Below are 12361 nucleotides of genomic sequence, written 5' to 3'. Positions count from 1 at the left end.
TTTCAAATTATCTACATGTAATTGGTCCCCATAAATTTACATCACATGTAACAATTAATTCAAAATTACACAAATGACAAATATACATGCAACCATAAAATTAAATATGCTAATAATATATATTTATAATTATCAAAATAATTATAAAAAACACAGTGATCAAATCACGCGTAGAACATTAATTTTATTCAAATTATATACATGCAATTAGTTCTAACAAATTTACATATCATATAACAATTAATTCAAGATTACATAAAGGATAAATATACAACCTACAATTAAATAAAATTAAATACGCCAATAATATATATTATCTAAACATGTATATAAAAACAATATTACAAAAATTATTGTAAATCTGGACAGTGGGAAAATCCCACATAATTGTCATGGTCCAAAGTTTGGTAGCAACAAAATTTTCATAATTTGATTTCCATTTTTTTTTTTTAATTTTAGATCATCAGCGTTATATAGATATATCTCATATATATATAAATATATATATATACACATCCGAGGCAGGGGCTACAACCCAATTTTTATTTTCACACATTATATTTTCCTTTTTTTTCTTTTCATCCATAATATATAATATATATTTATATATATATTGCGCCCTAGTTTTTTTTGGCAGCCCAAAAGATTATGTGTATATATATATATCTCTCTCACATATGTATATATATATATTGCGGCTGCCCTAATTTTTCTGCCCCATATATATATCTCATATCTGTTGTAACGGCCCCGAAAAATATTAAAATGAAATGAGTATTTAAATATATCGAATGCGGAAGCGAGATCAAAATTTCATTTAACATCCCTTACACGAAAAACCAAAAACGTACTTAAAATATAAAAGATTAAACTAACTAAGAAAGAAACTCGAAAATAAAACTATGCGTATGACTACAGAGTCTCTAGGCATCCCCTTCGTCGTCCTCCTGCGGAACGGGCTCGGGAACCATGTCTTCCTGATCTGAAATGGTTAATTAAGGAGTGAGCTACACTAGCCCAGTAAGAACATCACGATATCTCACCGTCACGGAGATAAAGGTGGGTAAAAAACTACAAAAAGACCAATGGAGCATAATTTACAATAAACTCGTTTATTAACAACAAAACCTTTTATCAATAATAAAACTTTGACCATCCACTTACCTTGGTGGAATTTATGAAAACAATATGAGAAAAACAATAACATTATCTGTAGCACCCGGAAAGGAGGAGGGGAAGAAAAAAAAAAAAAAAAAAAAAAAAAAAAAAAAAAAAAAAAAAAAAAAAAAAAAAAAGGGGGCCACGTCAGCAGCCACGTCAGCAGTCCCGGCCAACCAGTGCCTGCCACGTGGCAAGATCGCGTCACTCCGAAAGGAGCCACGTTGGCGATCCGCGTGGGTGCGATCCGACGGCCCAGATCAATCACGCGATCGGACGGCCCAGATTCAATCGCACGGACGGCCCAGATTCAATCAAAAACGAACGGCCCAGATTAAAACAAAATGAACGGCTGTGATCAAAAGGCAAGGGGTTATAAATAGAACCCCCACACCAGACCACAAACCCTAGCCGCCAGCCGCTCGCCGGAGAAGACGAACCAGAGGCCGACCGCCGCCACCCGCCGCCACTCGCCGCCGCACCGGGGAAATTTCCGACCGCCGATCGAGGTAAATTTCATACCCCCGACTCGTTTTTCCGCACTGATTCCTCCTATGGCCAAATCGAAACCGAAATCCCGGCCAAACGGCCGGAATACGCGGCCGAAGCCCAGCGGCGCCGCCGCGCCCCCTCTCGGTTTTTGCCTCCGACGAGGCCCTTCCCGGCCTCCGTTCGATGCAATTTTTATATCACCGTGATCACCATTCTTTTCTCTACAGGTTGACCGGAGCCGAATCACCAAAACACGAACCTCGCCGGAGAGCCGCTGCACCCGAGAGCGCCGCCGCCGGTAAGCTCCGTTTTTTCCGTGATTTTTGGCCCCCCGAGGGCCCTAGGGCTGTTTTCTGACAAGGACCAATGCGAGTGTGGCCGAATTCGGCCGAAAACGGCCGAAAACAGTCAACCCGAGGCGACTCGCCGCCGCCAGCGGCGGTGCCGTCGCCGGAGCACGGCGGAGCCGCCGTGCCGGAGTTGCGATTTGGTCCGAAAGGGGCCCTGGGCCTAATTTGGATTTTTTTTGGAACACGTGCAGGTATTGTTAGTGTGTTTCAGTTCCCCGGGAAAAATTCAGGGAAAATTAGGGAAGGCCTGCAGGCGCACTGTGAATCGTATTCGGATCTCGAAAACAAGTAAGGACCCCTCACCCTATTTCCTATCACGGTATTAAAGTTCAAAATGATAAAACAGTATTTCTTGAATTAACGCATGTGTGAAATTGCTTAAGGTTGCTAATGGAGCCCGAGTCTAGTGTGATTGATGATTTACTGTTATTTGGCCTGTTTACAGCTTTAAATGCAAAATGAGGTTTGATGTGTTCATTTTACAGATTTGTGTGCATGCACTACGTTTTTATAAATTATGGGTTGAATGACTGAAAAAACTGATACTGTATGTTGTCTGTTTGGTATGAATTACGATTTGCTTGTTTAAATGTGAATTGATGATGCTGATTGGGGAAAAGGAAAAATGAAAGATTGTGTAAACTGATAATTGTATTATGGGGGTCAGCCTGACTAGATATCCTGGGAGATGGTGGACGGACCGGGTCCGTAGGGAACCCTACCGGGATTGTGGTCTCACATGCCGGACGGGGTATGGAGATCTTATGGTTTTGGCGCCCATACCGGACGGGGTATGGGGACGGCCCGTTTCACCCTCATACCGGACGGGGTATTGAGGTTTATGGTTTTGGCGCCCATACCGGACGGGGTATGGGGACGGCCCGTTTCACCCTCATACCGGACGGGGTATTGAGGTTCATGGTTTTGGCGCCCATACCGGACGGGGTATGGGGACGGCCCTGGAAACTGATTATGAATGTTAAAGGTTAACGGGTAGCGGAACCCCTATGGACCCCCACGGATACTAGTAGGCTGGTAAATGAGAAAAAGATATGTTGTACAATGATTGAATTACAAGAGGCGTGATAAGTGTTATGTTTTACAGCTTAGATTATTCAATGATTATGATAATGTTATTGTTTTTCTCATATTGTTTTCATAAATTCCACCAAGGTAAGTGGATGGTCAAAGTTTTATTATTGATAAAAGGTTTTGTTGTTAATAAACGAGTTTATTGTAAATTATGCTCCATTGGTCTTTTTGTGGTTTTTTTTTTTACCCACCTTTATCTCCGTGACGGTGAGATATCGTGATGTTCTTACTGGGCTAGTGTAGCTCACTCCTTAATTAACCATTTCAGATCAGGAAGACATGGTTCCCGAGCCCGTTCCGCAGGAGGACGACGAAGGGGATGCCTAGAGACTCTGTAGTCATACGCATAGTTTTATTTTCGAGTTTCTTTCTTAGTTAGTTTAATCTTTTATATTTTAAGTACGTTTTTGGTTTTTCGTGTAAGGGATGTTAAATGAAATTTTGATCTCGCTTCCGCATTCGATATATTTAAATACTCATTTCATTTTAATATTTTCCGGGGCCGTTACAGTTGGTATCAGAGCCGCATTTCCTCGGACCCATCCCTTACACTATAGTCCTTTAAAGAAATACTCACCGATTGGTCGTTACTCAACCATTCCTTGTAAATGCAGGTACACAGAAATGAGGAGAGGAAGGCCCCCACTAAACCGAGCGGCCCAAGATAATTCGCTTCGGGAGGATTTGGACAGATTATATGAGATGGTGGAAGCTCTCGTAGCTGCTCAGCGAAGGCAAGAGGAGAGAAGGGAGTTACCCGGACCTCCTCCGCTAGCGCAGGTTGAGCCCCCGTTACAGCAGGCTGATCCCGAGCCACCCCGGCAGGAGCCTGTTCCTCCACAGTGCCACCCGGCACCACAGCCGCGGTACGACCCGGTACCACAGCCACGGTACCAACAGGTACCGCCACAGCACATTCCAGTGCCCCCACCCCATCAGCAGGCGCCACCACAGGGTCCCCCAGTTCACCCTCAGCCGGCCCCAGTTCCTTTACCTCGGGACCCCGCTCCCTCCTTGATCGACCCTGGCTTCATAGAGAGGTACAGGAGACTGAACCCTTCTACTTTTTCGGGGGAATCCTCTTTTGAAGAGGCCCAATACTGGTTGGCGGAGACTGAGCGAGCCTTTGAGACCTTGGGAGTAATTCCTGAGCAGAGGGCTGCCATTGCCTCCTACATGCTGGTAGGGGAAGCAGTACGCTGGTGGGAGCTCAAGCGGGCCACCCTGCCTGTACCAGTTACTTGGGAGCAGTTCCTAGCGGCTTTCCATGCGGAGTATCTCCCTAAGCACATCCAACATTTAAAGGAAATTGAATTTGCTCAGTTGGTCCAGGGTAATATGACAGTGTCGGAGTATGCCCGCAAGTTCCTGGAGCTGGGCCGACATGCCCCGGAGACATTGTTGGATGAGGGCCGAAAGGCCAGGAAATTCCAGTGGGGTCTCCGCCCGGCGATCAGACAGCACTTGTTGGTGATGGAGCTCGAGACATATTCGGCAGTCCTGGCAAAGGCGCAGATCATAGAAAGGAGCTTCGACACCCGCCCTCAGCTAGCGGGAAGTTCCCGACCTTCAGCCCCGCTCCGCAGGCCAGCGCCTACCATGCCGGTCCAACCCAGCAAGAGACCCAGGCCTGCCGCTCGGGGCCCTCCTCAGGCTATGGGGGCAGCTCGTGGGAAGATCTGCCAGTACTGCGGCAGGGATCATGGGGACCGACCCTGCTACCGCCTCAACAACACCTGTCGCATATGCGGCAGTACCCAGCACTATGCGAGGGAGTGTCCTAGGAACCAGAATCAAGGGAGGCCTCCAATCCAGGGCAGAGTTTACAACCTTACCCAGAAGGATGCCGATGCAGACCCGGACGTGGTACATGGTATGTATACTATCTCTGGCCACATTGCTCATATTTTGTTTGATACTGGTGCATCACATTCTTTTATTTCACATGTTCTTGCTTCCAAAATTTGTGTACCACCTGATAGACTTGATTCATTATTGTTTGTATCTACCGCTGGGGGGGAGACATTACTAGGAGAGGTTGTCTACAGGGCATGTGCCGTGGAGATAGCAGATAGGAAATTGAGGGTAGACCTGATAGGGTTAGACACAGGGGATTTTGATGTAATCCTAGGAATGGATTGGCTGGCGGCGTATCACGCCACCATAGACTGCTTTAATAAAAAGATTGTATTTAATCCTCCCAACGAGGAACCATTCACAAGTTAATAAAATTATTCGGTACTGATTCTCCCTAATGACAAATTCTTTTCTTCTTAATTCCCAGTGCGTTGATATTGTATTTTCCCTAACTAGGTAAACCCAAGAAGGAAGTTTGTATCCAAGAGATTCCAGTAGTCCGAGACTTTCCAGACGTATTTCCGGATGAACTGCCCGGTCTACCAGGGGACAGAGAGGTCGAGTTCACCATAGACTTACAGCCAGGAACCCAACCCATCTCGGTAGCTCCTTACCGAATGAGCCGCATCGAGATGGAAGAGCTAAGGAAACAAATCACTGAGCTACAAAACAGTGGCTTCATTAGACACAGCATTTCCCCATGGGGTGCCGGGGTTACTTTTGCAAAGAAAGGAGATGGAACGTTGAGACTGTGTATTGATTATAGAAGGATAAACAAGGTAACAATTAAAAACAAGTACCCTCTCCCCCGGATTGATGACCTTTTCGATCAGTTGCAGGGTGCACAGGTCTTTTCTAAAATAGATCTACGATCAGGTTACCATCAGGTAAAAGTGAGAGCAGAAGACATCCCCAAGACGGCATTCCGAACCAGGTACGGACACTATGAGTTCCTGGTTATGCCGTTTGGGCTAACCAACGCCCCGGCCATCTTTATGGATCTAATGAACAGAATCTTCAGAGAGTTCTTGGATAAATTTGTCATCGTGTTCATCGATGATATCTTAGTCTACTCAAAAAGTAGAGAAGAACATGCTCATCATCTTGCCCAAGTCCTCCAGGTACTCAGGGAAAAGAAGTTGTATGCAAAGTTGAGCAAGTGTGGATTTTGGCTCGAGCAAACCGCCTTCCTAGGACATGTTATATCGAAGGAAGGGGTGTCGGTGAACCCCGAAAAGGTTGAAGCGGTACTTGGTTGGGAAAGGCTGACAACAGTTAAGGAAATTCGCAGTTTCCTAGGGATGGCGGGTTATTACCGCCGGTTTGTCGAAGGGTTCTCCAGTCTAGCGGCCCCTCTAACCCGACTCACAAAGAAGAATGCAAAGTTTGATTGGAATGAGAACTGCGAAAGGAGTTTTTCAGAGTTGAAGAAGCGACTGACTACTGCACCCGTGCTGGCTCTACCGAGTGGATCAGGAGGGTATACAGTTTATAGTGATGCCTCCTATCTGGGCCTGGGTTGTGTCCTGATGCAGCATGGAAAGGTTATAGCATATGGGTCTAGACAGCTAAAGAATCATGAGAAGAACTATCCTACCCATGATTTGGAGCTTGCCGCAATCATACACGCCTTGAAAATCTGGCGCCATTATTTGTATGGAGAGACCTTTCAGATCTACACCGATCATAAGAGCTTGAAGCACATCTTCACTCAGAAGGATCTCAACATGCGTCAGAGAAGGTGGATGGAACTCCTCAAGGACTATGATTGTGACATCCTATACCATCCAGGTAAGGGCAACGTAGTAGCCGATGCCCTCAGTAGGAAGAGTGCAGGCACCCTAGCCCATCTGATGGTTTCGGAATGCAGGTCCATTGGGGCTACGCAGCAGGTTCGACTGCAAGATCTGAAAAGGGCCACATGTTTGAGCCACCTAGCAGTCCAACCCGAGTTAATCCAAAGAATAAAGGAAGCCCAGTCAATCGACCCCGCCCTAGTAAACCGCAAGAAGGATGCAGAACAGGGAGTGAACTCAGAATTTCAGATCTCTGCCGACGGATTGATTCGTTTCAAGGACAGAATGTGTGTCCCAGACGACAATGAATTAAAAAGAGACATCATGACAGAGTCCCATAGTTCAAGGTTCGCCATGCATCCAGGAAGTACAAAAATGTACCAAACTATGCGACCCCGATTCTGGTGGAATGGGATGAAGAGAGATATAGCCGACTTTGTATCTAAGTGCTTGGTATGTCAGCAGGTCAAAGCAGAACATCAACGCCCAGGGGGGTTGCTTCAGCCTTTACCGATTCCAGAATGGAAGTGGGAACACATCACCATGGACTTCGTATCGGGACTACCCAAGGCACGATCGGGACACGATGCCATATGGGTAATTGTTGACCGACTCACTAAGTCTTCCCACTTCCTGGCCATCAGGATGACTGATTCGTTGGACAAGTTGGCAAGAATGTATGTCCGGGAAATAGTCAGACTGCATGGGGTCCCAGTAACAGTGGTATCCGACAGGGATCCCAGATTCACTTCTCGGTTTTGGAATAGTTTCCAGCAAGCTATGGGAACAAAGCTGTCCCTCAGTACTGCCTTCCACCCCCAAACCGATGGACAATCAGAGAGGACAATCCGTACGCTGGAGGATATGCTCCGAGCTTGTGTCCTTGACTCCGGAGGCCATTGGGACGACCACCTACCCCTGATAGAGTTTGCCTACAACAACAGTTACCAAGCAAGCATCGGCATGGCCCCATACGAGGCGCTATACGGGCGTCCGTGCAGGTCACCGATTTGTTGGGAGGAAGTGGGCGATAGAAGATTGTTTGGCCCGGATTTGGTGGAAGAAACCACGTCCAAGATAGTTAAGATCAAGAAGAACATCCAGACAGCTCAGAGTAGGCAAAAGAGCTATGCTGATACCCGGAGGAGAGACCTGGCCTTTGAGAAAGGTGACCGTGTGTTTCTTAAAGTCACCCCCTTCAAGGGAATTAGTAGGTTCGGCAGAAGGGGAAAATTAAACCCCAGATACATTGGACCCTTTGAAATCTTAGACAAGATTGGTACCACTGCCTACAGACTTGCACTGCCCCCTGAGCTCTCCCGGGTTCACAATGTGCTTCATGTATCTATGCTGCGCAAGTACAATCCGGACCCTTCTCATGTCGTGGCTCATGAACCGCTTTCACTCCGAGAGGACTTGTCTTATGAAGAAGTACCGGTCAGTATCACAGACCGAGAAAGCAGAATACTCCGTAACCGGGAAATATCATTTGTAAAAGTCTTGTGGCAGAACCACACGCCTAGGGAGGCGACTTGGGAGCTGGAATCAGAATTTAGGGCCCAATATCCTCATCTGTTTGATCAAGAGTAATGAGGCAAATTTGGGGACCAAATTTCTTTATGGGGGGGAGAGTTGTAGCACCCGGAAAGGAGGAGGGGAAGAAAAAAAAAAAAAAAAAAAAAAAAAAAAAAAAAAAAAAAAAAAAAAAAAAAAAAAGGGGGCCACGTCAGCAGCCGCGTCAGCAGCCACGTCAGCAGTCCCGGCCAACCAGTGCCTGCCACGTGGCAAGATCGCGTCACTCCGAAAGGAGCCACGTTGGCGATCCGCGTGGGTGCGATCCGACGGCCCAGATCAATCACGCGATCGGACGGCCCAGATTCAATCGCACGGACGGCCCAGATTCAATCAAAAACGAACGGCCCAGATTAAAACAAAATGAACGGCTGTGATCAAAAGGCAAGGGGTTATAAATAGAACCCCCACACCAGACCACAAACCCTAGCCGCCAGCCGCTCGCCGGAGAAGACGAACCAGAGGCCGACCGCCGCCACCCGCCGCCACTCGCCGCCGCACCGGGGAAATTTCCGACCGCCGATCGAGGTAAATTTCATACCCCCGACTCGTTTTTCCGCACTGATTCCTCCTATGGCCAAATCGAAACCGAAATCCCGGCCAAACGGCCGGAATACGCGGCCGAAGCCCAGCGGCGCCGCCGCGCCCCCTCTCGGTTTTTGCCTCCGACGAGGCCCTTCCCGGCCTCCGTTCGATGCAATTTTTATATCACCGTGATCACCATTCTTTTCTCTACAGGTTGACCGGAGCCGAATCACCAAAACACGAACCTCGCCGGAGAGCCGCTGCACCCGAGAGCGCCGCCGCCGGTAAGCTCCGTTTTTTCCGTGATTTTTGGCCCCCCGAGGGCCCTAGGGCTGTTTTCTGACAAGGACCAATGCGAGTGTGGCCGAATTCGGCCGAAAACGGCCGAAAACAGTCAACCCGAGGCGACTCGCCGCCGCCAGCGGCGGTGCCGTCGCCGGAGCACGGCGGAGCCGCCGTGCCGGAGTTGCGATTTGGTCCGAAAGGGGCCCTGGGCCTAATTTGGATTTTTTTTGGAACACGTGCAGGTATTGTTAGTGTGTTTCAGTTCCCCGGGAAAAATTCAGGGAAAATTAGGGAAGGCCTGCAGGCGCACTGTGAATCGTATTCGGATCTCGAAAACAAGTAAGGACCCCTCACCCTATTTCCTATCACGGTATTAAAGTTCAAAATGATAAAACAGTATTTCTTGAATTAACGCATGTGTGAAATTGCTTAAGGTTGCTAATGGAGCCCGAGTCTAGTGTGATTGATGATTTACTGTTATTTGGCCTGTTTACAGCTTTAAATGCAAAATGAGGTTTGATGTGTTCATTTTACAGATTTGTGTGCATGCACTACGTTTTTATAAATTATGGGTTGAATGACTGAAAAAACTGATACTGTATGTTGTCTGTTTGGTATGAATTACGATTTGCTTGTTTAAATGTGAATTGATGATGCTGATTGGGGAAAAGGAAAAATGAAAGATTGTGTAAACTGATAATTGTATTATGGGGGTCAGCCTGACTAGATATCCTGGGAGATGGTGGACGGACCGGGTCCGTAGGGAACCCTACCGGGATTGTGGTCTCACATGCCGGACGGGGTATGGAGATCTTATGGTTTTGGCGCCCATACCGGACGGGGTATGGGGACGGCCCGTTTCACCCTCATACCGGACGGGGTATTGAGGTTTATGGTTTTGGCGCCCATACCGGACGGGGTATGGGGACGGCCCGTTTCACCCTCATACCGGACGGGGTATTGAGGTTCATGGTTTTGGCGCCCATACCGGACGGGGTATGGGGACGGCCCTGGAAACTGATTATGAATGTTAAAGGTTAACGGGTAGCGGAACCCCTATGGACCCCCACGGATACTAGTAGGCTGGTAAATGAGAAAAAGATATGTTGTACAATGATTGAATTACAAGAGGCGTGATAAGTGTTATGTTTTACAGCTTAGATTATTCAATGATTATGATAATGTTATTGTTTTTCTCATATTGTTTTCATAAATTCCACCAAGGTAAGTGGATGGTCAAAGTTTTATTATTGATAAAAGGTTTTGTTGTTAATAAACGAGTTTATTGTAAATTATGCTCCATTGGTCTTTTTGTGGTTTTTTTTTTACCCACCTTTATCTCCGTGACGGTGAGATATCGTGATGTTCTTACTGGGCTAGTGTAGCTCACTCCTTAATTAACCATTTCAGATCAGGAAGACATGGTTCCCGAGCCCGTTCCGCAGGAGGACGACGAAGGGGATGCCTAGAGACTCTGTAGTCATACGCATAGTTTTATTTTCGAGTTTCTTTCTTAGTTAGTTTAATCTTTTATATTTTAAGTACGTTTTTGGTTTTTCGTGTAAGGGATGTTAAATGAAATTTTGATCTCGCTTCCGCATTCGATATATTTAAATACTCATTTCATTTTAATATTTTCCGGGGCCGTTACATTATCACAATCATTGAATAATCTAAGCTGTAAAACATAACACTTATCACGCCTCTTGTAATTCAATCATTGTACAACATATCTTTTTCTCATTTACCAGCCTACTAGTATCCGTGGGGGTCCATAGGGGTTCCGCTACCCGTTAACCTTTAACATTCATAATCAGTTTCCAGGGCCGTCCCCATACCCCGTCCGGTATGGGCGCCAAAACCATGAACCTCAATACCCCGTCCGGTATGAGGGTGAAACGGGCCGTCCCCATACCCCGTCCGGTATGGGCGCCAAAACCATAAACCTCAATACCCCGTCCGGTATGAGGGTGAAACGGGCCGTCCCCATACCCCGTCCGGTATGGGCGCCAAAACCATAAGATCTCCATACCCCGTCCGGCATGTGAGACCACAATCCCGGTAGGGTTCCCTACGGACCCGGTCCGTCCACCATCTCCCAGGATATCTAGTCAGGCTGACCCCCATAATACAATTATCAGTTTACACAATCTTTCATTTTTCCTTTTCCCCAATCAGCATCATCAATTCACATTTAAACAAGCAAATCGTAATTCATACCAAACAGACAACATACAGTATCAGTTTTTCAGTCATTCAACCCATAATTAATAAAAACGTAGTGCATGCACACAAATCTGTAAAATGAACACATCAAACCTCATTTTGCATTTAAAGCTGTAAACAGGCCAAATAACAGTAAATCATCAATCACACTAGACTCGGGCTCCATTAGCAACCTTAAGCAATTTCACACATGCGTTAATTCAAGAAATACTGTTTTATCATTTTGAACTTTAATACCGTGATAGGAAATAGGGTGAGGGGTCCTTACCTGTTTTCGGGATCCGAATACGATTCACAGTGCGCCTGCAGGCTGTCCCTAATTTTCCCCTGAATTTTTCCCGGGGAACTGAAACACGCTAACAGTACCTGCACGGGTTCCAAAAAAATCTAAATTAGGCCCAGGGCCTCTTTCGGCCCAAATCGCAACTCTGGCACGGCGGCTCCGCCGTGCTCCGGCGACGGCGCCGCCGCTGGCGGCGGCGAGTCGCCTCGGGTTGACTGTTTTCGGCCGTTTTTGGCCGAATTCGGCCACACTCGCATTGGTCCTTGTCAGAAAACAACCCTAGGGCCCTCGGGGGGCCAAAAAATCACGGAAAAACGGAGCTTACCGGCGGCGGCGCTCTCGGGTACGGCGACTCTCCGGCGAAGTTCGTGTTTTGGTGATTTGGCTTTGGTCAACCTGTAGAGAAAAGAATGGTGATCACGGTGATATAAAAATTGCATCGAACGGAGGCCGGGAAGGGCCTCGTCGGAGGCAAAAACCGAGAGGGGGCGCGGCAGTGCCGCTGGGCTTCGGCCGCGTATTCCGGCCGTTTGGCCGGGATTTCGGCTTCGATTTGGCCATAGGAGGAATCAGTGGGGAAAAACGAGTCGGGGGTATGAAATTTACCTCGATCGGCGGTCGGAAATTTCCCCGGTGCGGCGGCGAGTGGCGGCGGGTGGCGGCGGTCGGCCTCTGGTTCGTCTTCTCCGGCGAGCGGCTGGCGGCTAGGGTTTGTGGTCTGGTGT

At 47.3% G+C, this 12361-nt stretch overlaps 1 protein-coding gene across 1 annotated transcript; it reads left to right on the top strand.

Annotated features, from left to right (window-relative positions):
- Positions 1–3283: 3283 nt before the first annotated feature.
- On the top strand, positions 3284–10759 carry LOC148265792 (uncharacterized). The gene is made up of 2 exons (XM_088220263.1): positions 3284–4965; positions 10538–10759. Exons 1-2 carry the CDS (start codon positions 3519–3521, stop codon positions 10594–10596), a joined length of 1506 nt encoding a protein of 501 aa, XP_088076389.1. The 5' UTR covers positions 3284–3518; the 3' UTR covers positions 10597–10759.
- The last annotated feature ends 1602 nt before the right edge of the window (positions 10760–12361 follow it).

Source organism: Carica papaya, chromosome 5, assembly GCF_054855325.1.
Source record: "Carica papaya isolate Zhongbai chromosome 5, ASM5485532v1, whole genome shotgun sequence".
NCBI classification, from domain to species: Eukaryota; Viridiplantae; Streptophyta; class Magnoliopsida; order Brassicales; family Caricaceae; genus Carica; species Carica papaya.
The sequence above is the reverse complement of the archived record's forward strand: the minus strand, read 5'-3'. Positions and strand labels throughout refer to the sequence as shown.

Bases quoted from the DNA above. Each gene is read 5' to 3' on its own strand.
- LOC148265792 (XM_088220263.1), top strand. From the start codon at position 3,519: ATGTTAAATGAAATTTTGATCTCGCTTCCGCATTCGATATATTTAAAT. The intron at 4,966-10,537 runs GTATGTATACTA...TAACCATTTCAG, and splicing joins AGACCCGGACGTGGTACATG to ATCAGGAAGACATGGTTCCC.